A 25008-nucleotide genomic window follows, 5' to 3' on the forward strand; every position below is an offset into this window, starting at 1 on the left:
TCTTAGGATGATGTAGCTGAAATATGGAAGTACAATCTAGACCTCTCCAGTGTGTTTGGTTTAAATGTAAAATCTTCACATTAGAGTCTTCCAGTACTCCAAACATAGCATTAAGGTCTGATATTGAGTTAACCAACGACAGAGTGACTATTTTAAATATATTAAGTATTTCATTTTTTAAAAGAATACAAGTCATAGCTTTTTATACACATATATTGATTTATTTTCTCCAAAAAGGTAGAGGATTTAATGGAAGATGCCTTCTATGAATTCAAAATTGCTGCTGCAAATCTGGTTGGTATAGGTCAGCCTTCAGATCCCAGTGAGCACTTTAAGTGTAAAGCCTGGACTATGCCGGAACCTGGTAAGTCTATTAATTTCTCATGAATTTGCATTTAACATAAACTCTTTGCAACAGAGTCAGTGTAGCGTTCCATTTAAACTTTACAGAATGTCTTTTGGTTCATTTCTTGCAAACTACCCACTGAGATCACCACTGCTTCCCAATTTTCCTGTTAGAACTGTCACATCGCCACTGATGACATCGAATCTCCTGGGAAGAGGGTGACCTTTACCCAGCTTGATGTGTGGCTCCTTCCTCCCTTGCCCATGTCAGCTCAGAGCAGAGTCTTCAGCTTTTAGTGTATGTCTATATCTCTGTTAGCTCTTCACCCCTAGCCTTACAAACTCCACCTCACAATCTCCACCTGTACAAGGTGTGGGCACCCCTGCACCATAATTTCTGTCTATTAAGAATATTTCTGGAGTTTCAGACTCCAAAACTATGCTTCTGTTCATAAACAAGACAGAGTAGGACCTGTATCTTGATCTTAAGACAAGTGGCACAGTGTAACTCACACGTTACGGATAAAATCTCTCCCCTTTCTCAGCAGTGTGGCCTTTTTTTGTGCTGTTCCACTAGATTGTGCCCAGATGTTATCTGGAATATTATTAATAGCCAGGTGTTACAAAAAATATGCTGACAAAAACATAGTAGGAACGATTGCATGCAGTGTAGATGCAGCCCAAGACTGTTAATTGCAGGGCTAATTCTTTGAAAAACATTAAATGAGAAGTATTGTGAATTCAGGGGTCCCAGGATAAGAAAGATAAACTCTAGTCTACCTAATGTGAGGTGAGCAGCTAAATTGTGCCTAAATGCTAGATATCTAGGGAATTATTTCTCAGTAATGCTTGAGTTCTGTGGATAATCTATGAAGTGCCTTTGAAGGTCGGCCTGCCTAGTTTGTAACTCCCTCGCTCATACTGGGCAACACTTTTGCTGAAGCTATTTGTGATGTCTGGTACTGATTTGCCTAAACAGATGGTGTCACAGTACAGCCCATAATGAAAACACTAATTTAATATATTTCTACCTCCTTTTCCCCAAAATGCTCTAACATACTACTGTGTTCTTAATGCAAAAGTTATTTTTAACATAGAGCCTTGGTATGCAATTAAGGATCCATTCCAATACCTGTTTTGATCATCAGGAGTTATCTGGCTCCTACACACATCTGTTCCATGCATAAATGTGCATATAGTTATTTTCTAACTAAAGAAAAGACCCTTAAGTATATTTTTATACAACTACTGACACTCTCAGTGATTCCAAAAAGGGATAATTAGCATAAGAAGATAGGAGAATTTCATTCTTCTTTTCTATGTTATAAATAAAAAGTAATTCTTGCCTGGAACAAGAAACAATTTAGTAGGATCATGGAATCATTTAGTAGGAAAGTCTCTCAAATGTCATTTAATTCAACTGCTTGCCCAAGCCTGGATCAACTATATCTATCTAACTGTTGACAGAGACTTGTCTAATTGATCCTTACAGATTTCCACCCACGAAGGAAGTCAAGGTTCTTAGGGCAGGTTTCACTCCTGATCTTACAACCCTTACAGTTCAGAAGTTTTTCTAATATTTCTGAATCTTTCTTGCTGCAATTTAAGCCTATTTTCTTCTATTTCTATCCACCATGGACATGCAGACAAAATTGTTCCTTTCCTCTTTGCAGCAGCATTTCTGCATATTTGAGGTCTTCAGTCAAACCCCCAGCTTTCCCCTTAGGTTAACAAAACCCGGTTCCTTCAGCCTTTGCGCATGTAAAATGTATTGCAGATCTCTAAATAAGAGAGCCTGTTGCTTTCCTTCGAACTTTTTCTAGTTGTTTCATAGACTTCTTGAATGACAGCATACAAACTTGACACGTTATTCCAAGTAAAGCTTTATCAGTGCTGATCAGAGAAAAGGTAACTTCACAGGTCTCCAATTACATGTCTCCTTGTAAATCCCACTTTTAAAAAAAGAGGGTCTTTTTAAAAAAATCACTAAGACTCATAAGTTCAAAGTCTACTTCTTCTTCATGACCTGATTTTTTTTCTGCAAAACTACTTGTCAGCCAGTAGCTCTCCGCACTTTTAGCCAAGTTCTTATCTGAGTTTCTAAATCTTACCTTTTGGCTTTAATGGCATGGCAAAACTCTCAATTAAAAAAAAGTTTAATCTCCTGAATTTAATCTCCTTTGTGCTAATTACATTTTCTTACCATTTTGTAATATTTAGGATAAATATATCATCAGTGGAGCAATTATTTTTCTAAAAAAATCAAATTTGTCTGTGATTTATACTCTCCACACTGTTTTCACAATGTCAGTGGAATTGCCCATTGTGTAAACCAATGAAGATTATCTTTCATTTTAAACGATATGTAAAGAAATAAAATAAAAGGCTCTTTCAGGAAATGAAGAGAGAGAAATTTCCATTTTCATAATGAACAACGTGACCTTTCTACTCCTTGTCTGATTACATTGTTCTCATTATGAAGCTAGTTGAAGAGAGCATTGCATTCTTGCTTAAAAAACCCCCAAAGCACCACAAAAAAAAAAAAAATCCCAGACCTGTTAAAATATTTTCCAAGACTTTCTTAGAATAAATTTTAAAAAATGCCTTAGCAATAATGAAAAGAAATAAAAGAGGTTTAAGACTGAGAGAAAGAGGCTGATCCTTTTCCTTTGACTTACTAACGATACTAAAGACAAATGCGATGTGACTGCAATATACCCCCAGCTTCAAGGAAATATTCATCCACATTTTGATACAGAAGGGAGGTTTTCTTAGAAAAGCCAGAATGCCTAGCAAGATTTCCAGTGTGAGTGATAGATTCCTTGCCAAGAGCCCATTATTATTTCATCTCTCTGTAGAACTCCAGTCTTAGTTATAACTGTGAGCCTCTGTGAGTTAGCAATGATAGCTAATGAATTATTTTACATGACTTTAGAAGAAATGAAGCATCCATGATCTCAGCGTTCTTAGAATAGAACATACTTCGTTACACTTTTCCTTCTACAACCTAGGTTTCTAGCAGGTGCATCCGTCAGAGGAAATTTTATTATCTGTGAGTATATAGACATTTAGGTTGGGATTTTTAGAGTCCTGCGAGAAGCCTTTAGGCTTCTTGAAAACTTCAGTCTTTCCTTGAAAAAGTCTATTATTTATCTGCAAAAGAACAGCAACAGGTACCCCTATATTTGTTTTCTGGCATGTAATTATCCACTGTGGAGGAACACTCATTTACTGCTTTTTTGCTGTATATTTGCTGAATCTCATCTGTTATAGAATTTCTGTGCATTCAGCATTAGTTACTATTGTATAGACTGGAATGGCAATCAATCAGGTTTATCTGAGAGGTACTTATACTTGTCTGCATTTTGAACGATGAGACAAGGCTGTAGGGAAAAGTAATATCTTGAGTTAGAGCAAACTCGCATCACTGAAAAATTCCTTAGTCTCAGGAACTTTCAGGTTTTCTTATTACAAATATAAAGCATAAGGAGCAAACTTCCAGCTACATTATTTGCCTCAATAGCAGTATTTTGTCACAGGTGTTGTCACCTTGGCAGATAATTGTACTGATATAACCGAATATCAAGAGTATAATAAAGAAAATATCACAAGTTAAATTGGATGGCACCAGAACAGTTAAGTGAAAGAAAAGGAAATATAACACCAAGAACATAGCTTGACAGCTGAAAGATATGAACTCATACCTTCTCCGAGCATCAGCATGTTTTTGGTGTAAATGGTTCTCATAACAAATATCCTATTCAGAATTTCTTCCGGGCTATCTTTACCCACTTCATAGTGAAAAATGCTCTTCTATTGGTGAATGTGCAGACTGATCCAAAATGCTATATTCCTGTTGGAATAAATAAACTGCATGGATTTTCCAGATGAATAACCTTCCCTTATAATGAATTTACTGAGATCCAGCTAACAATGTATGCTTTGTGATACTGTTACTCCTGCCTAAAACAGGTATTGCTGTATGCAGCCACAATGGGAAAATAATATATATACCATATATACCATGTTTATTGTAAAGGAGGAGATATTTGAAAACAAACACATTTGAAATAAAATTAAAATGACACATTTTACCCTTTGCAGGGCCAGTTTGCAAAAACTTTATTATACTGAAGTAAACTTCCAATATTTGAAATATTTTAGGTCCTGCCTATGATCTCACAATCTGTGAAGTCAGAAACACATCACTGGTTCTTCTGTGGAAAGCTCCAGTGTATGAAGGCAAAAGCCCTATTACTGGGTATTTAGTGGACTATAAGGAAGTAGATGCAGAAGACTGGATCACTACTAATGAAAAGCCGACTTCACAGCGCTACTTTAAGGTAAAGTTTTCAGTGCAATTGGTGTTAATTCAAAAATCAGTTCTAAGAACATTGCCTTGAGTACAACAAAGGTATATATGAATATGCACTTCTGCTAATATGTTCATGCAATGAAAAAATATGAGTTTAGATTTTTTTTTTAAATTAGCTTTGCTCTTTATCTTGTTCAAGGTCACTGATTTGCATGAAGGTCATACCTATGTTTTCAAAGTTCGTGCAGTGAATGATGCTGGGGCAGGCAAATCATCTGAGGTATCTGAACCAGTGCTTGTTGAGGCAAGACCAGGTAATGAAGTAACTTTTTTGTCTACCGCTCCCCTTCTAATATACTGAAATACTTAGAAGTGGATTTAATCAGTCTAAATCAATACTGTAGCCCCCTAAAAGTATTTCCAGAGTTCAGAATCTCTGAGCCTTAAATCTTAAATAAATAAATAAATAAATAAATAAATGAGTGAATGAATGAATGAATAAATAAATAAATAAATCGTGTGGATAAAAAGGTTTGTGTTTTACTTCCAACAGGGAATATTTTGATAATCAGTTGCTTTAGTCGTTCTTCTTAAAAACAAAGATGCGTCTTACTGCAGGTGAAAAAAAGCACAATTAGAGAAATTTTTTAAAGCATCAAGAGTGATAATAAAATTAACATAAATTGTTTTTATCTTCTCACGTTCAGTTTCATTCTACAGCTTTCTTTCTCAATGAGCACTCATTATTTGTAGTCTTCCTTTCTTGTGAAACGTAAGAATCTTGTCTGTATGTGACATAAGCATATGCTTAAAAGTATGAAAGTAAGATCAACGTCTGTTAATAAGGAAGGATAGAATTAGCATGGGCTTTAGTCATCTGTGAATTGCAGCTCTGAAGAAAAATGCAGCCTTGACATTTGATTTGATTCCTATGTTGCAGGAACAAAGGAAATTTTTTCAGGTGTGGATGATGAGGGTAATATTTACCTGGCTTTTGACTGCAAAGAAGCTACTGATGCATCTCATTTTGCATGGGGTAAATCCTATGAAGAGATTGATGACTCTGATAAGTTTAAGATTGAAACAGAAGGAAATCAGTAAGTCATGCAAGTCTGCTTCAAGATGTTAGAAGTTTGTGCTGATAAAACCTTAATAAAATAAGAAAACATACTAATTATATTTTTCCTTATTGATGATTTTAGTTCTAAGCTGTACTTCAAAAATCCTGATAAGTCAGACTTGGGAACTTATTCTATCTCAGTTAGTGACACAGATGGGATTTCATCCAGCTTCGTTATGGATGAAGAAGGTAAGGACCTTGCTGTCTCAAGTCCTTCTCTTAACGCCTGATTTGCATTAAACATTGTACAAGAAAAGCAATTCATTCTCCCATTTGCTTCAGTTTGATTTTGGTTTACCACTTAGAGAGGCTGAGGGGAAAAGCAAAGCTGGAGGAATTTCCTACCTTTTTACAAAAATGATTCTGGTCCACAGAAAGTGGTTGTTATGCTCAGTTCAGCCCAGTTAGTTTCACTTATGCCAAAGATAGCCAAAAATAATGGTAGGGAAAAATACCTAGGAAGTTGCCCATTCTAGGAAGCTGGGAAATGGCAGGGGAGTATATCGAGCGTTGAGTTAGGCAGCTGCGCAAATTTTCCCATTCGTGGGTGACCTTGAGGAGTCTAACAGTGACTCTAGGGACAGCCACAGGCAGCTTTGCTGGCTTATTGCAGAGCACTCTTTGCTGGAAACTATTGCAGACAATTTATCAATGCTTTCTGGTATGGCACACAAGGAGGAAAATGCTCTCCAGAGCACTTCTTCACTAGGTACAAAGAGCCTTTCGCAGTTTGGGCCCCTGTGCGCTTTTTAATATTCTCTCTCGTTTGCACAAGTGAATCAAAAGAGCTTTAACTACCTAGTTATATTTGTCATTCAAAAACAGTGTTCAGTTTTATCTTTATCTCATCTTTAATATCTTTATATCTTATAATGATACTTGACTGTTTCCAGAAATTTATGCCAAACCCTACATTGTGTAGTTTTCAATTTTAACCGCATATTAAAGGTTACTGATGGTGCTTTGTATCACAATATTACTACTATTCCTTGTATTAAAAGATAGAAAAGATCAGATCTTGGCAGTAACACAGCCAATGGGAATTTAGATCCTAAATAAGCATGAGAATCCCTCAACTTACACTCTAAGTCCTTTAAGGAGAGGAGATGAGACAGTCTGAGTGTGATCAGTATGCAGGGACTTTGTCACAGTGTGGACCACATCACCTTTCTCCAGTCGAGGTAGGTGGTAAGAAGAAGAGCGCTATGTGGACTCAGTCATTATCGGTATCTGCTTCTTCTAGGGAAGCTAAACGTGTAATATTTTTAATTTACTAATGAATGCTATTGGAAAAGGCAGACAAGTAGTTGATCGTGAGAACTTCTCTTTGGCTTACTGCTGAGGCATCTCTCTGAAACCTGTCGTCACCTTCAGTCCTACCATCCAAGCTTTTTCTGTACAAGAGCACTGATGGTGTTTCCCATCTTACGCTTAGATCTTTTCTGGTCACATCTGCTACTCAGAATGATAATTTTATTTGTACTGGCTCTCTCCATAAGTATCAAATTTGTATTTTATCACAGAAAACTACTGTTTTCTTGCCCACTTAATTTCCCCAATTTTTACAAATTCTATAATTTTTCTAAATCCTCAGCTACGTCATAAATTTTTTTGCTAATTTTCTCTTATAGTATCTGTAAATTTGGCATTGTCATTTGGGTTCTTCTTCCAAATCTTTATTAACAATAAATATGATAAATAGGATTAGTATGGAAACCTAACAGTGCGATTTCTAGACTCTCACGCAGCCCTCATTAGGTATTAGTGCATTAAATAAAACTTTTGTACCTTTTTCATCCTAACCTGCACTCAGTCTTATTACTTATCACAGTAAAACAAGCATTTTAAATACTATGTGAGAAAGGAGGTCAGCAGACAAAAGAGCCTCACAGACTGTGTAGAAGCTATTGTCTCCTATTTTTAAATCCCATAGGAAGTTTAAAATAGGTCTCGCCCCTTGTTTGGATTCTTTTGCATAAGAATGTACATGAAAATGCATGAGATAGGAAAACTCACTAAATCTATGTAATAGAATTTCAACTTTCTTAAATCTTTTTTTTGAGACATAATTTTCTGAGAAGAGTTGGGTATTTTGCATGCAAGAGATAAGGAGATTAATTATTTGCTGATGCTGATATGTATCTGCTTTGACACTTGTATTCTGACTGTATTTTTCAGAATAAATTAAAACATGAGTATTATTCTTACTTTCAGAGTTGGAACGTTTGATGGCACTAAGCCATGAAATAAAGAATCCAAGTAAGTTGAAGATCTGAATGTATTCGGTAGTTTTGGAAGGGAATGTAATTACGTGCTAATGACTGGAGTTCCCAAAAGGTTCTTCCTGAGACAATGGAAGCTTCATTTTTCGTGGCACAACTTGCTTCCTTATCTTTCTATTCATTTAAAAGATTATTAAATTGTATTGAATAAAAATCTTCATTACCTAAAAGTCTTTTGCAGTTTAACTTTACCTTGGCAATAGACTATAGGTAGCTATTAGCTGATTCCTTAGACATTGTACAAACTGTAAGCTATAAATTGTACTCTTCCTTTGACAAATTAATTTTAAAAATCAGCCAAAGACGGCATTAGACCTCTTTTCCCCATATAAATTATATTACATGATTCAGCATTTCCTAAATAATGGGGAGACACTAATATATTACTACAATAGTCCTTTTTCTTATAAGGATTCATGCATTATTGACTTTTGATTGATTTTCTTTCTGCAGCCGTACCTCTGAAATCAGAATTAGCTTATGAGGTTCTTGAGAAAGGAGAAGTTCGTTTTTGGATTCAGGCTGAAAGTTTATCACCAGATTCTACCTTCAGATTCGTTATTAATGATAAGGAAGTTGAAAACAGTGATGTAAGTACATATTGAGGGCCATACATTTATGATTTTGTTTAATAACCCATTAGGCATTAGCTGTCAGTCTATTTTAATAGTTATTTAAAGAGACATTATTAATATTAGCCTGATAATACCTGAAGGGAATGACAATTTTTAATCTGGACATCTTTCACAGTTCAGAATTACTGTCCCAGAGATTTCGGTGAGATTATTCATACCAAATAAAAAAGTAAGGCTTAGCTTTCAGAAGTTTGTATTCATTTTGGGTGGCTAGATGAGCAATAACCAAAGAAAAAGAGAAGTTAGACATAGAATATTAATAAATATTTCTGATTAAAAGTAATATTTTAGGGAAATAACTCAAGCCTAAAAAAAATGCTTCAAGTATGATTATTGACTGCAAACCAGCAAGACATGCCATTCCCAGAGACTCTGTGTGGCTACTGCTATTAATTTTATATATGATGTGGGAGGCGCTCGATCACGCAACAATGATGAAAAATATAAAACTTTTAAACGGTCTCTCCTGTCCTGTCCTGTCCTGTCCTGTCCTAGATACTAAGTGGCCATTGAATGACTGCATGGAGATGAAGCAGCAGGCCACAAGGTTCCTGCATTTTTGTGGTTCTAGGAAAACCTTTTGTAATAAGAGACAATAAAAAGTGGCCAGATAGGGCGGAGAAGAAGGCAGGCTCATGCTCTTGTAGGGCAGGATACGTTTCATCCATTGGGCATTGAAGTACAGCAGTGGAAACATTTTTTCCTGTGAGGAATCCACCGACACTGCAGCTGTTTGAAAGTGTTCGTTTATTCCTGAGGTGGCAAAGCCTGTTTTTAGCCAGAGAAGCTTATCAGCGTTTTAACACCGTAGAAAAACAAAATGAGTTTGCCTTAATTAGATACTGCCAAGTGGAAGAGGAAGTGTTTCTGAGTAATATACTTCTCTTCTCTATATTTCTTACTGCAAGAAATAATAAAATATAGCCCTGAAAACCTGAATATTAGTGACTAAGACATACTGAAATGACAATATTCTGTCTTGGCAGTGTTAGTGGAACAAAATAAGCTATTTTTAGTATGCATGTGTTTTGAAAGTGTTGACATCAGAGAGAGAGCCTTGAAGTGGAGCTGCATTATTTCACCTCTTTAATTAGTAACCCACAGGTGACATTTACATTTCGAGATTGATGATATTTTTGTGGAAAGTCACATAAAAGCCTAGTATTTATGGTGCCCATAAAATCATTGAACTTCATCTTGCTGCATAATGGCAATAGTTAGAAGCCTAATTACACTCTAAAACCTGCCTGGAGACTAGACTACAGTCACTGAACATGCTCAATAGACTGTTCTGCTGGTGAAAAGTATTCTGATTCTTGACATTGACTGAAGTGATAAATTTTTCCGTCTAAGTCCTAGCAGGGAACAGTTTCTTTGAGATTTAAAAAGAACAAACTGAGAATGGAGTCAACTGGGCCCTGTTTTCTAAGAGCTGTTATTTTAATCTTTCAATATTTTTTTCCTTCACACAAAAGCAAGAAACACAAAATTTTAGTAAGTGTGATAAAGGATAAGATTAAACCATATTTTTTGCTTTTCTTTTTCTGCTTCTGGCAAATCTCAATTTAACATTCTCCCTGAGATCCCATTTCTTTACCAATGAAGTGAGTGCAAGCGGGGTCTTTGACTTCAGTGGGCAGGAGGCTGTACGTGAGAATTTGAATTTGCAGTTTGATAACTTAACTGCAGTTTATAACTTCTCTTCTTAATCTACCTGGCCTATTTGCTACACTTTTACAGATAAACATGTATATAAATCAGTTACCTATTTCATTTCCTGACTAGTTAGATCTTTTCTTATCCTGTGACATTATACCTTTCTTTGAACTATATATGGAAAAGTGCATATTCAGATTATACATATATATGTTTCTCTGTAGTATCATATAACAGATGTACTTCAGTCTTCTCCCCCAATTCATTCATTTATATAACAGCTATCGTAATCAACCTGTTAGTTACTGCTTTATTAATTCCATTATTTTTTCTTTTTCTTTCTCTTTCATTCTTCAGTTACCTATCTAAGATATGAACTAAATTAGTTTCATATTAGTGTCAGCAACATGGTCTATAGCATTTTACTGCATAGAACTCCTTCTAGAAAACGATATTTTCTTTTCTGTCCCATCATAAACAGAGCGGTTAATGTGGAATATCCTTAGTCTCATTAGTTACTAAAAAATGTATTCACCAAGCAACTTCTATAGATTATTTTTACTTTACTTTGGGAATTTGTTAGCTGAAATTCAAACAACATCACTTTTGGTGGGACACACAGTCCTTATGGCTGTTACTCACTGAATGAAGGATGATACTTAGAAAAAGATGGTTGTACCTAAAGCAGTACCTATGAATGTAAAATACATATTTTGCAAATATTGTCCAATATTTACTTATAATTTTCTGTTTCTCTGAACGTTTCTGACCATAATTTATCTTTCTAGAATATTTAATGAAAGCAAACACAAGAAGGGCACACAAATAGTGAAAAGCGTATATGACTGACTTCAAGTCAATATTTGGCATTTGAGCGTATTTTCCAAGCCCTTAGTAGATAACAAGATGTTTCAACAGCATTCGAATTCTGTTTTGTTGATCTCACTCTGTTTTTTAGTTCACAGAAACCTTGTTGGTTTTACATAAGGGAGCCAGAAGTGACTTTTCTCTCTTGTGGTCTAGTACTTTAGTATTCTCTGAAAAGAACACCTAGTATAAGATGAGACTATCATTATACTGTTCCTAAATAAACTTTTTTTAGTTAGAAAGTAAGACCCGGTATCCAGCTGCCACATATGTATGCCTCAGAGGTATTTAGTAGCTATGACTGTTTGAATTTATTATAACGGATTTATTTACAACGCACATATTTGGAGATCCACATCTGTGCCTGCAAAGGAAAACTCACAGCTCTCTCTGGACTCCACTTAGGAATAGTGTTTTAGACTAGCAGATCCCCTTTTTGGCCTGGAAGCTGTGATGTAGCTGATGGCCAGATGTGCAGGCTTTTCCTTAAGCACATATAATTCCATAAGCTAGTGTTTTTAAACCAAAACCAGCGCTATTATGATGACTTGAGGATTCTAAATGCAGCTTACAAAGCTTCCCATCAGCATGGGACCTTGTCGTGCAACAGTAAATGCAAAAACAGCTCTTTCCCCATAATTTACAATTTAAAGGGCAGGAAAGAGATGAAGTGTGGAGGTAGAGTTATAATATATGATTAATTTGGTAGGGAGTTATAAATTACTACATCATACTAGAGTAAAGTTATTACTTATTTATTTCAGAGGCATAAAATAAAATGTGACCGTGCTACTGGCATAATAGAAATGGTGATGGATCGATTTACAATTGACAATGAAGGTACCTACACAGTACAGATCCAAGATGGAAAGGCCAAGAACCAGTCTTCATTAGTCCTCATTGGAGATGGTAGGCTCACTGAAACATTGAAACTTTGGCTTAGATGAATAAATGCTCTTCAGTTATTCTTTGAGTAGTTTTGTGATTAACTCATGTTTTCATTCACCTCTTCTAAAATTTAGCTTTCAAGGCCATATTGGCTGAGGCTGAGCTCCAGAGAAAGGAGTTTCTCAGGAAACAAGGTGAGACAAAGTAGATCGGTGACTTTAGGCCCAATTTGCAGTTAAGGATGCACCCCTACTGTTTACTAAGTGCTTCCAACTTCCATTGACTTCATTAGAAGCTGAGTACATTGCACATGTTAGGGAGAGACTGAATTCTTGCTGGATGTGGATGTTATTTTCCAACAATGTCATATAACACATGCAATGTGTGCTAGAAAATTCGCTAAGCAGAGAAATAAAGTAGGAGTCCTTACAAGAGGTTATCTCTGCTGAATATTCGTAAGAAATGCTCCTACTCTAAGCTCGGATCCAGCAAAACACTTCAGTGCATGTTTAGTTTTAAGCACACGAGTTGTCCCACCAATATATATTCTATCACTGTGGAATCCTTCCTTGAAAAACTGAGTTTGAGCTCTAATTTGTAATTATCACTTAACAAACAAACAGGTTTTAGGATGAAAGTAGTGAAAATAATTACTTATTTACTCTAAATAGCATAAGTAAGTGTATCTGACTAAGCAGTGTAATACTATCATTTTCTATTTTCTTGGCCTTCTTATAGCTTTATGAAATAAATGATACTAGTCAGTATATGAAAGCACAAGATCTTCATCCCTGGGTACTGCAATTACAGGCCCTAATCCTGCAGACATTAAAACATACTCATATATTTACATGACTAACCACAAAAATTTAAAAATGACTATGTGGATCAGTAAATTTACTTAAGAGCATATATATTTTCAGGATTGGAACCTCAGTGGGGGACAGAAATATTTCCTATTCTGCTTGCAATACTTAATGCATTTTTAAATTTCTTATAATTTGGACAAATAATGTCTGGCCTGGGATTTTTGCTTTGAAAATTTAACTGGGTGAGTGTTTGGATACATCTGTTTATTCTGGAGTCCTCTCTACGTTAAATGTATCATGTATACACTCATTTGTAACTGTATTCTGCTTCTTTCCTACGCTTAGTTGGCAATCAGATATGATTAGGTTTAGTAAACTAATTTGTCTCACTAAGCTATTTTACATTTTGGAATGCTACAAGACTTGCCATACAAATGGAGATGAGCCTCAGGCTTCTAGTCTGTACTGTAGCTACCGGGGTCAATAAGGTGAATATTCACTGCAGAGTTTTCCTTCTAGTATATGCATAGTGTCATCATTCTGGGATAGGGATCTTTGACTATAATTGATGTCCTTTTTCTTTCTACCGCTGGGTCTCTCTGATCTCGTTTTCTTCTTATGCTTTAAGTCTGTTTTGTTTCTTAGGTCCTCATTTCTTGGAGTTTTTGCATTGGGAAGTTACAGAAGAATGTGAAGTTTTACTTGTTTGTAAGGTGAGTGAATATACTTGAAGAAATTTTTTAGACAGTTTCCATTAATAGCTGAGGAAGGAAAACGTGAAGAAACATTCTGACATATTAAAAGTGAAACTTTCTAATTTCTTATTTTTAAATACTAATAGTCTTTATTAAAACAAATAAAAATTTCAGGATTGTTGCCTTAATGGAGAACAGGAGTAGGCGTAAAAAATTAGAAAAAACACTTTTTTGAAATGTGTTAAATAATCTAAATTTTTAACAATAATAATTGCCAGCCATAAAAATCATTTGGACTAAATATTCAGACCTAAATGTTTCCTTTTTCCATCCTCAAAAAATGGCGACAAAATTCAGTTCAAACTCTTTCCTTACCCTTTTCTGATTTGGTGGTTCTTCTACCAAAGCATCTATTATTTAATCAGCTGTAATCAAGCATACATCACAAATTTCTGGAATTAGTGTTAAAAAACAGGATTTTTCCTGTATGGGGCCAATGACCTTTGTACCCTAGCTAAGGCAGATGTACATAGAATTCATAGTAACTTCCGCAACTAATGTCTTTATCTGCTATTCTAAACTGATATTTTTTTCATTTTTGTTGCCTTTTCTAGAACGGCTAATTAGAGGTCTGAATAATTAGCTTAATTTAATTTAGCAAGCACCAAACTTTTCTTCATTGCCTTTTTCTGCAGTACGGGCTGTTTTGTGTTAATTTTATCCACTTCTTTTGAAAAAAGTTTTCAGTTTTTAATTAGTCCAACTTGAATCATTCATTATGAGTAATTGACATGCACGTTTGGGCTTTTTTTCTTCTTCTATATTTTTCCTGCTCACTAATTAGAGGGCCTTTAACCTCTGCTGATTCTCAGCAGAGCTGACCTGGGTGGTGAAGCTGCTGTTCTGTGTGCACCTAGTCTTAGGGCTCAACACTCATTAGCTAACATGGTACCTTGGCTGCTACTGAGCTGCACTGCTGGAGCACTTTATAATCTCAACATGCATTTGCCTCACCATGAACCATGCTTATCCTTTCATTCATAGGGGGAATTAAATGGTTCTGAACCAGTTATATTAGAGTTAATTCTATACAAATTAATCTGAAATTATCTATTTTCATTGACTTTAGAGCCTCTTTATACCACCGAAATAGTGCAAAAGGCTGAGCATCTGATTATGTGCTTTTCACCCGTGTATTTTTTGTTTATAAGGTCAGAAATGCAATCCATGACGTGGGTTGTCTGCAAACTCGTCATTTTGACTATGCTATTGACCTTATAATGTTTGTTACTTTCAGTGTGTGACTGTGTATTAGGTCCACATGGTACTGTTGTTTATGCCTGTTTGACTGATACTTTTAGCTAGGAAGAGTTTGAACGATAAAGCCTGGATTTGTCCTACTACCTTCAGGTCCCTGACTAAAGCACTCAGTGGCTTTTACTGTCAGCAGTATTACAATTGTCAAAGGAGCAATTTCTGCTTGCCCAGGCCAGATCCTTCAGGGTGGCTCCCATCCACACTGCTCAGAGGTGGCTCCCTGGAGAGAAGACGACAGGGCATGAACAGGCTTCATTGTACTTGGCCCATGTCTCTTTCTAGACTCTGTCTAGTGCCACTGTGCAAATATTATTTTCATGTGTTTTCATCTCTTCCAAGAGCCCTGGAGTAGTTTGAAGGAAGTGCTGTGACCTGTAAGAGAGGTGTTTTATAGCATGCCAAGACTTTCTTATATGCCTTGGTGTGACATGGGGGAGTCTGGGAACCAGGCCGGCTGGAAGCTTGTGTAGAGCAGAGGACTGTCTGCATGATCCAAGCCCATAACAATAATAATGAACCAAATATGGATTGTGTTGTGTAAGAGTATATCAAAAGTAAAATATGTTACCTCCAGTACCACTTTGTTTCTCACGTGATTGGACTTGACTAAATTTTGATCGACTTTTGTATTTAATTCTGGAATCTTGGGAATCAACAATCACGGTCTTGGTTTGTGGAAACTATTGCAGCCCCTGCATACTAGGGGGACATGCTTTTCCATGATCCTGGCTAATAATTTGATGGTGTTTGCTTTTCATTCCATGCTTATTTTTCTTTATATGCCTGCATCTACATTTTTCTTCAGGTATTTCTAAGTTTCAAAATGTTAGTTTTTAGGTGTTACGTACTCTTGTATACCTTCCACCTTTATTTGTACTGGGAGTGTTAAAAGCAAGCTAAGCAGCAGAGAAGGTAACTTTTTGTAGTAAATGTCAACATGAAATAATTTTGGCACCGCAAACTGCATTTGTCTGAAACCCGGTCTATTCCTTGTCATATTGAGTGCCAACAGTCTTTGATGTTGAATTTGTCTTTGAATTGTTGAGAAGCATTAAATGCTTGTTCCTTCAGGCCTTATTCAAATAAAATTGCCATTCATGTAGTATGATTGCACAAATAGATCATGAGCCACTTTCTAGTTACTGGTAAATGTGAAATGCTGCTTATTTTTCTCATGCCGGCTGTTGTTTTGGGACAGACTGTGCTCTCAAATACCCTTTCAGAGATCCATAGCAACCACACTGGCTATTAAGATGCAATATATGGGATTAATGCTAGCGGGATTGAGAGAGATGTCCAGGAGTCACTATAGAAGAGGGAGGAACCCTCCTATTTGTCTGGTCCTCTCTGCAGAAAGCTTTCATAGAGCTGTTCATCTGCAGAGTAAGACCTGTCTAATATGAAAGGGTTAGAAAAGGGTGCATGTATTTTCCCCCAAGTAAGACACTTGACAACTACGGCAGAGCTGTATTAATTTCTGGGCTGCCCTGCATCCATTTGTTCAGTCCCTTTTTAAGGAGATTTTTTTTTTTTTAAACTGATTGCATGGGGACTCAGAAATGTCCTGTTAGCCCTGCCCTTCTACCAAAGTCATGCTGACTGCGAATTCGGGCTAAGTGCATAAATACAATTGCATTTCTGTGATTTTTGGAAGGGTGAGGGGATAATGATTTCAATTAAACCGCAGCATTTCTTAAAATGGAGGAAAATAAAATACATTGCCAGGTTTTCTAAAGAGAATTGGGCTTTTCGCTTCTTTGAAGTCATGCTTTGAGGCCATTAGTCCAGCAACATTTGAAGTGTCACCAATTCACAATTGTATTTCAAAATTATAGCTATACTTGAGATACAGCTGTAGCCTATTTCTGCACTGTGTAGATGAGCTGCTGCTACTACAGCAAAATTGTGGCTTTCAAGAAACTTCTCTGAATTTGTCCTACTATGTTACATTCCTTTGTATCAGGAGAAACTGCAATTCTTCAAATCTTTGTATTTCCCATAGGACACAATTGTAGTGGGGAAAAAGGGAAAGATTCTGTGTCCCTTCTCACAGTTTTGAAGTCTCAGATGCTTTCAGAATAGTAATTTCAGTAAGCTTCTCTGCAGTTTAGCCCTGAAAGACTTTGCTTAAAGCCAGGCTAAATCTACAAACCGGCTAAAGATCCTCCAAGATAGGGCCTAGATTCTATGTTACAACTCTCTGGAGACATATGGCAAATGCAAAAGGATAAATGAGAGTTCAGCAGCTACAAGACTACTCTAATTTCAGGGATATTTGTCACAGTTATCTCTAGACAAGCTGCAGCCCACAGAGCAAGGATGCAAAATACTTTAAGGGAGGAGACCAATGAGATTTCCTTTTAGGATTCCACAGTACTCTGAAGCTGCAAACTACATACTTCTCACTTGTTCTGTGCTGCAAATGAACACTGTAGCACTAACGTTTTGTTTCGCAGAATTTGGTGGTAATTGTTCTTCACTTAGCTTTATTTGACATACGTTATAAAAAATTGGCTTCTTACATTGAAAGTGCAACTACCTACAGTATGGTATCTTTTGTCTGGATATAGCTGTGCTTACATGCCTATTCTGCTGTACAGGTGGCAAACACAAAGAAGGAGACTATTTTCAAATGGTATAAGGACGGTTCTGGGATTCAGGCTGAGGAAGCACCCGATCTGCAAAAGGGAGAATGCCACCTCACTATTCCCAGGGTACAGTATCATCTACTAATTAGAAATGACAGCTTCTACTCGGCATGCTGTCACTTTGCCAGGCAGCGTACTAAACTAGCTATTATGATTTCTGTGAACCATTTTAAGAAAAGGCACATTTGCCACCCTTCATTTAGCTGGTGAGTAACTAATGCTGGTAAAGAGTGTTATTTTTGTTATTAGCTCAGCCACTTCATGCTTAAGTTACTTCAGGATCCTTAGATGAACTCTCTCCAGTTCTAAGTCTTTTTGCTCCTTAATTTTTCAATTTTTTCGGGCACCTCTTTCTGTCAGTGTCTCAGATTTACTGCCTAAAATTAATAGGTTTGAGGTATAGGGTTTCTTAAGAATCCTCTTAATGCAAACAGAATAACCTAACTTCTGTCTGAAGCCATATTTTTCTTAGTTGCTGTCTTTGTCAAGTCCCCAAAACTCCCCTGGAGTCTTTCTGCTTTCAGTGTAGCGTGCACTCAATTTTTTTTTTTAATCTATATTTTTACCCTCATATTCTCCCAATTTCTTTCTGTCATTTACTTGCAGTAGTGTACTGACTTTCCCCAGTGGCTTCATTTTTATTGAGTTAGCTTTTCTGAGAAGTGACTCCTGACTCTTTAATTACTGTTGTTATTTGTCATTTAATGATATGATAATTTTCCTACTATTCCCTTGTTTACGGGTTTTTATAACTCTCAGATTCAGCTAAATGACTTCCAACCTGAATATAAGTATTTATATTTTTCCTTTGGGTTTTTAACTAAATTAAAATAAACCCCCCCACCACTTCCACTTTCGCAGCACTATCACTGTGTTGGATTTTAGAATGTAAGTTCTCTAAAAATAATGAATGCGTTGTTTACTTAGCATAGATATTATTTGACTACAGTTGCTGCTTGAATGAAAGCAAGTGAGTTGAATTCGGATAGTTAGGGTATTGATCCCTTTTTTATGCTCTATATAGATTGATTCCAAAAAGTAATAGTTTCAGCTGAAGAAAAATTGCCTCTCTTAAAAGTGTATGGCTTAAAGTTACCCTCTATTACATCTTACTAAGCTACTTGTGATTTCTACTGACCAGGGTGAATCTTATTACGTCTTTATGGAACAAGAGGAAAAAAGCAAATTTCTCAAGGCAATTGAAACGAATTCGCAGTATGTATTAGGCTTAAGGACTAGCTATATCTACGTAAAAAGTCATGCACAAGCCATTCATAGTTTCCTATCTCATCTCTGGTAAGATTACTTAGCCAGAATGCAGAACAATGTATGCTGTTTGGTTTAGAAAATTGTGCAGTGGTTATGAAAATGTTGTATTCTTATCAAACTTGACATGTAGCGTCTTGTCCTTTCCTTATAGCTATCTCGCAAAGACGAAGGAGTTTATAAGGCAGCACTGTCAGATGATAGAGGTCATGATGTATCTACTCTTGAATTATCAGGAAAAGGTAACATGCAGTTTATTATATTGAAATAATGATCTCCAAATGTTCTCAAAAAGTGGCAGAAATCCCCCCTCGCAAATGGAAAAGTGAGCAAACATTTGTATTGTATTTCAAAGCTCTTCTTATGTTATAGAGGCCTGAACTGCTGATTATCAGTTAAGAAATTGCAACACTGGGTATTTTAACGATAAACGAAACAGAAAGGATAAGTGGAGGAGTTTAGCAAGAAGCTGGCCCTAGAAGACAGTATATCGTACAGGGCAAGTTTGAGCTCAGCGTGCCTTCTTCCTCTGGCATTTGAGTGAAGATAAATGCAAGTATGGGTAAGAGAATCCAGTTCAAACAGTGTTTTATATTTTATCAGGTATTACAGTGAGCTGTTCTAATTTTATGCATATGTAGATTTGTTCAGAAGAATAGCTGTTATTTTACCTCTGAGTCTACAGCAGAGGCAAATCGATGGCCAGCATAAAGGAATTTCGCTCAACCCTGGCAGATTACCAAGGACTCTCGTGTTTAGATCCCAACAAGAAGTCCAAAGTGGACCTGTATTCATCCCACCTACATTTAGGCACTTGACTTGGCATCCAGATACAGGTTTTTTCCCCTAGTCTAATAATGGAGAAAGACACCTTTGAAAGTTAATTTAGTTCACCAAAGATCTTCTCAAAAATTTTTCTCCAGGAGTAAGGGATGAACCTCAGACTGAAATCTTAAGCTGCCCATGACCTGAGAAGGCTGTATCATCTGAGAGACAGCACAGTCTTTCAGGCATTTTTCCTATGCATAATCTCTGTCCACTCTCCATTGAAAAGAACATCTTATTGGGACAAGATAGGTTTTATTGCCCTACTTTTCCAGATATCTACTTTCTGCTATGTAATTCATCTCTTCCAGTCAACAGAACAGTGGAAGCGTGCTGAATTTTGCAAAGGCCTCCAGAACTGAATCACAATTTATTTTAGCAGAGACAAAAAATATGCAGATACAGATCAATACTGGCCAAATATGCAAGCTGCGTTTTCCCCGCTTCATGCATTTCACTATCCTCCCTATTCATAAAAATTCTTTAGTATAAATATGGGTTTTAACTCTCCAGTCTTAACACGCCTTCCTCAGATTAGGGTGCCTCTTTCTTTCCCTTCCTTTCCCTCCTACACAGTGAAGATTTTTTCTTTCTTTACACTGAATAGCATTCTTCTGCTATGGAAGAGCGTCCAACTCTTCTAGCCAAGCTACTCTTGTCTCTAGGGATCTCTCCTTCCACCAAGCCATCAGCTCAGTGATTTTTCAAAAGCTTGATAAGATACCTAGTTTCTTTCATTTGCTGTTAAATGACATTACAATTGCCAAATGCCGTCCTACAGGGAGCAGGTGAAAATTTTTTCTACCCAGTATTCAGTGACACAGCACAGAATTCATATGCTGTACACAGATGGGGTCTCCAAATTGTCCCATAAACCTATTGCAATTTTAATGGTTTTCTTTGCCTAAGGATGTGAAGATTTCCCATATCATTTTAATTAAACTAAACATTAACAAAACTGTATTCTGATTGAATTTTGATGGTGCATTTTCTTTTTTTTTTTCCTTTTCAGTGTATGACGATATAATTCTGGCACTGAGCGCAGTCAGTGGTAAGTAAATGCTATCTCAGATTGTCATGTAATTTTTTTATATTAAAATCACCTGAGCCTGAGGCAGACAGTTTTTATTGCAAGTGGGAAATCTCTGGGAGTCATGATGCTTATATTATTATAGGCATGTTATTAAGATTCTGAATAAGCATTTGACCTTGCTAATTGACACTACTAAAAGGGAACAAAGTGCTATTCCACCTGGCTTGTTTAGTTGAGATACTCTGAGAATGCTAGGATAATGGTTTTCTTTATGCTACTCATCAGTAAATGAGTCTTATCACACAGAGAGAATTAAATTCTGATCCTACTGTCAGTAATAGTCAGGAATCATTCCAGTGAAAGAAGAAGGTGTGCGTAAGAATAAAATAGTTGTTCAGTTAGAATCATGACACTATTGTTTCATGACCATTGCACGACTATTTTTTTTTTAGAAAGGATCTTGCTTGTCATAATGATTTACAGTAAAACTGTAAAATCATGTTGAAATTAGCAGATGTCCTTTGAAAATCACAATTCTCTTTGTTGTAATTGAGAATCATGACCCAAACCTTGAACATATTTTGTCCTGATAGTGCAAGAACTCCATTTGACTATTTCCTGTTCATTCCAATATCCTACTTGATCTTCATATATCCTATTTTATATAGGTAAGTCTGCTTCTCCACTGAAGATCCTTTGCACAGAGGAAGGAATAAGACTCCAGTGTTTCTTGAAGTACTACAGTGAAGAAATGAAAATCAACTGGTCTCACAGGTAGGTGAGAATATCTTTCTCAAGATGGAGCCTACATTCAAAGTTATTTGAGCAAAATATATTTTGTATGATTTACTATTTACTATTCTGTAGCACTCATTTAGTAACTGTTTGGTTCAAATAAAGTAAAGTATCCACTAAAGAAGAAGAGCTCTCTTCTTCTTTTAGTAGATGACATTCTCCTACTCCAGAATGAGGTGAATGTGAAGGATCTGCTCCAGCAGATTAATAAAAGCCCGCACTAAAAAGAAAAAAATAAATTTCAAACTGAGATAGTCTTATTTGACCTAAAGTGTTTTAATTCTACTCGGCTTCTTTGAACAGATATTCAATGACAAAGGGAGGTACCAAATACCTTGGTAACAGCCCTCAGCACTGAGAACATGACCAGAAATGAACTGTAAAATTCCAAATACTTCTTCTACCCTCATGTTACATTGATCTTTGACTTTGATAGGACTCTCTATTCATCTATATATTTATAATTAAATGCATGTTCAAATGCTTTCCTAGGTCAGGGACATCATTTGTTTTAAACTACAGATAGAGTTTTGAAGGACTTTAAAACTCTTCAAGTGGTTTCAACTGCCGCATTCCTTGATGACCTCCAAACATGACACAGAGTGAACTGGTTTCGCTGGTTTACTACCATGTTGTCCTAGTTTTGCAATGATGTACCTTGATTTCTGTGAAGATAATTAGAAAAGTAAAAAAGGTATTAGTAATCATCAGGTTCAGGGAGCTCAAGCAGGCATCTATAAGAGTGTGCAGCAGTACTTGTACCTCCAGCTTTGTATTCAGTAAGTTCTGCTCCTTCTTTCGATAAATGTAATATCCATATGATGGAAATGGTAGGAATAATTTTTTTTTTTTGCCTCTGCCTCCTGCTACATCTGCTTAAGTTTTAAAGGTTACTTTAAAATTCCATTCCATTTCACTACCCAGTTCATAGAAATAGAAAGTCAGAGAACGTTATATGGCAAATATGAAAACATCAGCATGCATACTTATATTTTTATACATACACCCCCACTCAATATTTCAGATTTTATAACAGGCCTTATATGTTGATTATCCTGAAGATCATTAAATTTAGATTTTGAAAAAAAAAAATCTTTTCTATTATGAATACAGTAAGTAGAAGCCAGAGTTGTTATGTAGAGCTAAAATAAAGACTAAAACAAGTAAACAAGCAAACCAGCTTCCCCCAGGCCCCTCAAATATGCCTAGTCTTTTACATAAAGTTCAGGCAAATTATTCCTGGAAAGCAGAAAGGCTAGACAATCATTAGTTTTCTTACCGTCGTTTGCGCAACAGGAAGCATTGCATGCAGTTTTCCAACTAGCTTTGAATTATCCACTATTCTGCATAGCAGGGAACATAATACAAGTCCTAAAACCAGCAAGCATCATCCACTTGTTGCACAGGGGGCAATGCAAGAAACAGTGCATTCTAATATATAGTAGTTTCTATCCAGGTATCTAATTTGGTACACTGAGCTCAACATCATTTCCTATGCCTCATCAAAGTAGATCTCTAGCTATGAAGCCAAATCGATCCTGTGGGCAAATAAGTTAGCTGATCAAAGGGAAGCCAATGCTGACTTTATCTATTTAAAAACTTCAGTTAAAGAAGCTGAGGAGGAAGGAAGAAAAGGAAGATGTCTTTAGTTAATGAAGGAAAACTTCCTTGCAAACCATTGAAGGTGGCCAGGTTTACGTGGTCTCTCTAAATACTTTATTCTATTGCCACTCTTCAGGACAGGTTATAGGGTAGGCGAACTACTGATCTGATCCTGCTGGACATTTCTTATATGCATAACGGAGGAAGATATTTTTCTTCATTGAAGACAACGGTTTGCCTCTAGTTTACCATTCTGATACCTTCCACTGTGTGCGTATGAAATATACAGAGCTCTAAAGTCGTGTAGCATGTTTGCATACAGATAAGTATGTGTGCATAGGGCAGTATACCTATAAACGTATATCTGTGTATGTAGACAGAGAGAGAGTGAGAGAACGAAATGGAATGAAAGCTCAAGCTAGTGATTTAAAAATGTTTCATACTCACACTAGGAAGAGAAGAATCTCCCGTGAAGTTGCTTTCAGTAGTTGCAATTTATCTGAAGTTTAGGAATGTTATGTAATCCTTTGTAGTGTTTTGTAGATATCTTCTATGGAGAATATACATGAAAAGACTGTTCACACCCCTTTCTATTAATTTTTCAAGGGAATCTAAGATCTCTTCTGGTGAAAAGATGAAGATTGGTGGTGGAGAGGTTGTTGCCTGGCTGCAAATATGTGAGCCCACTGAAAAGGATAAGGGGAACTATACCTTTGAAATCTTTGGTGCCAAGGAATCCTACAAACGCACACTTGATCTGTCTGGGCAAGGTAAATTTGTAAGATATGATGACTTTTCATGGTTTAAATGGAATTAACCAATAGTTATCAGGAGAATGATATTAAAAATAGAAAGCTGTTGGTCAAAACCAGTTGCAGTTTAGCTGCATAACTATTATGATCATTTTAGTTTTGAATCGGTTTCTACAACATGTGCTAGCGGGTTCCAGGAGTTTGGGTTTCCATTTTGATACTGTGTAAAATTGTCTTGGTTTTAAAAGAGTTTAAACATAGATATATGTTACAAATTTTATACTGAGTTTCAAGTGCAAGTTTTGTTTATGGACAATAATACTCTCAATTATTTTGTTACAGCCTTTGATGATGCATATGCAGAATTCCAGCGACTTAAGTAAGTCCCTACATCTTCTGCATTTCAGTGCTATAGTAGCAGTGCCTTACGCTTCAGACAAATGTTTCATTAATGATTTTATTAATAACATTACATATTTCTCTTTCTCTCCTTCTCAACAATTTTAGGGCAGCTGCTTTTGCTGAGAAAAGTAAGTTTATTTTACATTTTATCAACAATGTTCTACTTCTGTAAAGGCATTCATCGTGATATGGTGCCATAGCTTTCAGAGTTCCGTGGCTGCGGAATTTCTCCATTACTGCAAAATATTGTTACAGAATTTGTGGTTTTATTTCTATTTAATTTCAATGGAAATCTGCTGCTAAATGTGCATTTTTTCACACTTTGCAAGCCTCCAGCTGTGTCTCCTTGCACGTTCAAACAAGTAGAGTTTCTGTGAGGTGTGAACTTCAGGGTGTAGCACAAGGAGGTGTTGACTCTGAAAGATGAGGATGATGACCCTGAATACTGGGATCTACCTATTTAGGAAAAAAAAAAGACTGTTGAGCGCAGTGCATACTGAGAGATAGTATGGAAGCTCGTTGCTTTTTGGCTTTTTGAGGCTGCAGGAATTTTAATACTTTGATATCAAGTCTCCTGATAACGGCAAGATACTTCTGCTCTGCCCACAAAGAGGCAGAGAGCCATACAACAAATTTTCTCAGATCTTAGATACCACCCAGATGCTAAAAACATCCTCCTTGCTACGTTCTGTGCCCAGAGCACAAGCTGTCAAACTCTGCAGCAGCTGCAAGTCTGTTATGTGTATCAGTTTAAAA

General features: G+C 36.3%; 1 protein-coding gene across 3 annotated transcripts in view; it reads left to right on the top strand.

Moving 5' to 3' along the window:
* Window positions 1-25008, top strand: part of MYOM2 (myomesin 2) — a 79058-nt gene that overhangs the window by 48769 nt on the left and 5281 nt on the right. For all 3 annotated transcript variants that reach the window (XM_009677447.2, XM_009677446.2, XM_009677448.2), the window contains 17 exons: window positions 238-364; window positions 4510-4688; window positions 4860-4974; window positions 5601-5757; window positions 5863-5969; window positions 7995-8039; window positions 8516-8652; window positions 11985-12129; window positions 12243-12302; window positions 13563-13630; window positions 17530-17643; window positions 18998-19085; window positions 20681-20719; window positions 21370-21475; window positions 23705-23868; window positions 24193-24229; window positions 24358-24380. In XM_009677447.2, the coding sequence (XP_009675742.2) occupies window positions 238-364; window positions 4510-4688; window positions 4860-4974; window positions 5601-5757; window positions 5863-5969; window positions 7995-8039; window positions 8516-8652; window positions 11985-12129; window positions 12243-12302; window positions 13563-13630; window positions 17530-17643; window positions 18998-19085; window positions 20681-20719; window positions 21370-21475; window positions 23705-23868; window positions 24193-24229; window positions 24358-24380 (1711 nt within the window). The remainder of the gene's footprint in view (window positions 1-237; window positions 365-4509; window positions 4689-4859; window positions 4975-5600; window positions 5758-5862; window positions 5970-7994; window positions 8040-8515; window positions 8653-11984; window positions 12130-12242; window positions 12303-13562; window positions 13631-17529; window positions 17644-18997; window positions 19086-20680; window positions 20720-21369; window positions 21476-23704; window positions 23869-24192; window positions 24230-24357; window positions 24381-25008) is intronic.

Source organism: Struthio camelus, chromosome 3, assembly GCF_040807025.1.
Source record: "Struthio camelus isolate bStrCam1 chromosome 3, bStrCam1.hap1, whole genome shotgun sequence".
Lineage (NCBI taxonomy): Eukaryota > Metazoa > Chordata > Aves > Struthioniformes > Struthionidae > Struthio > Struthio camelus.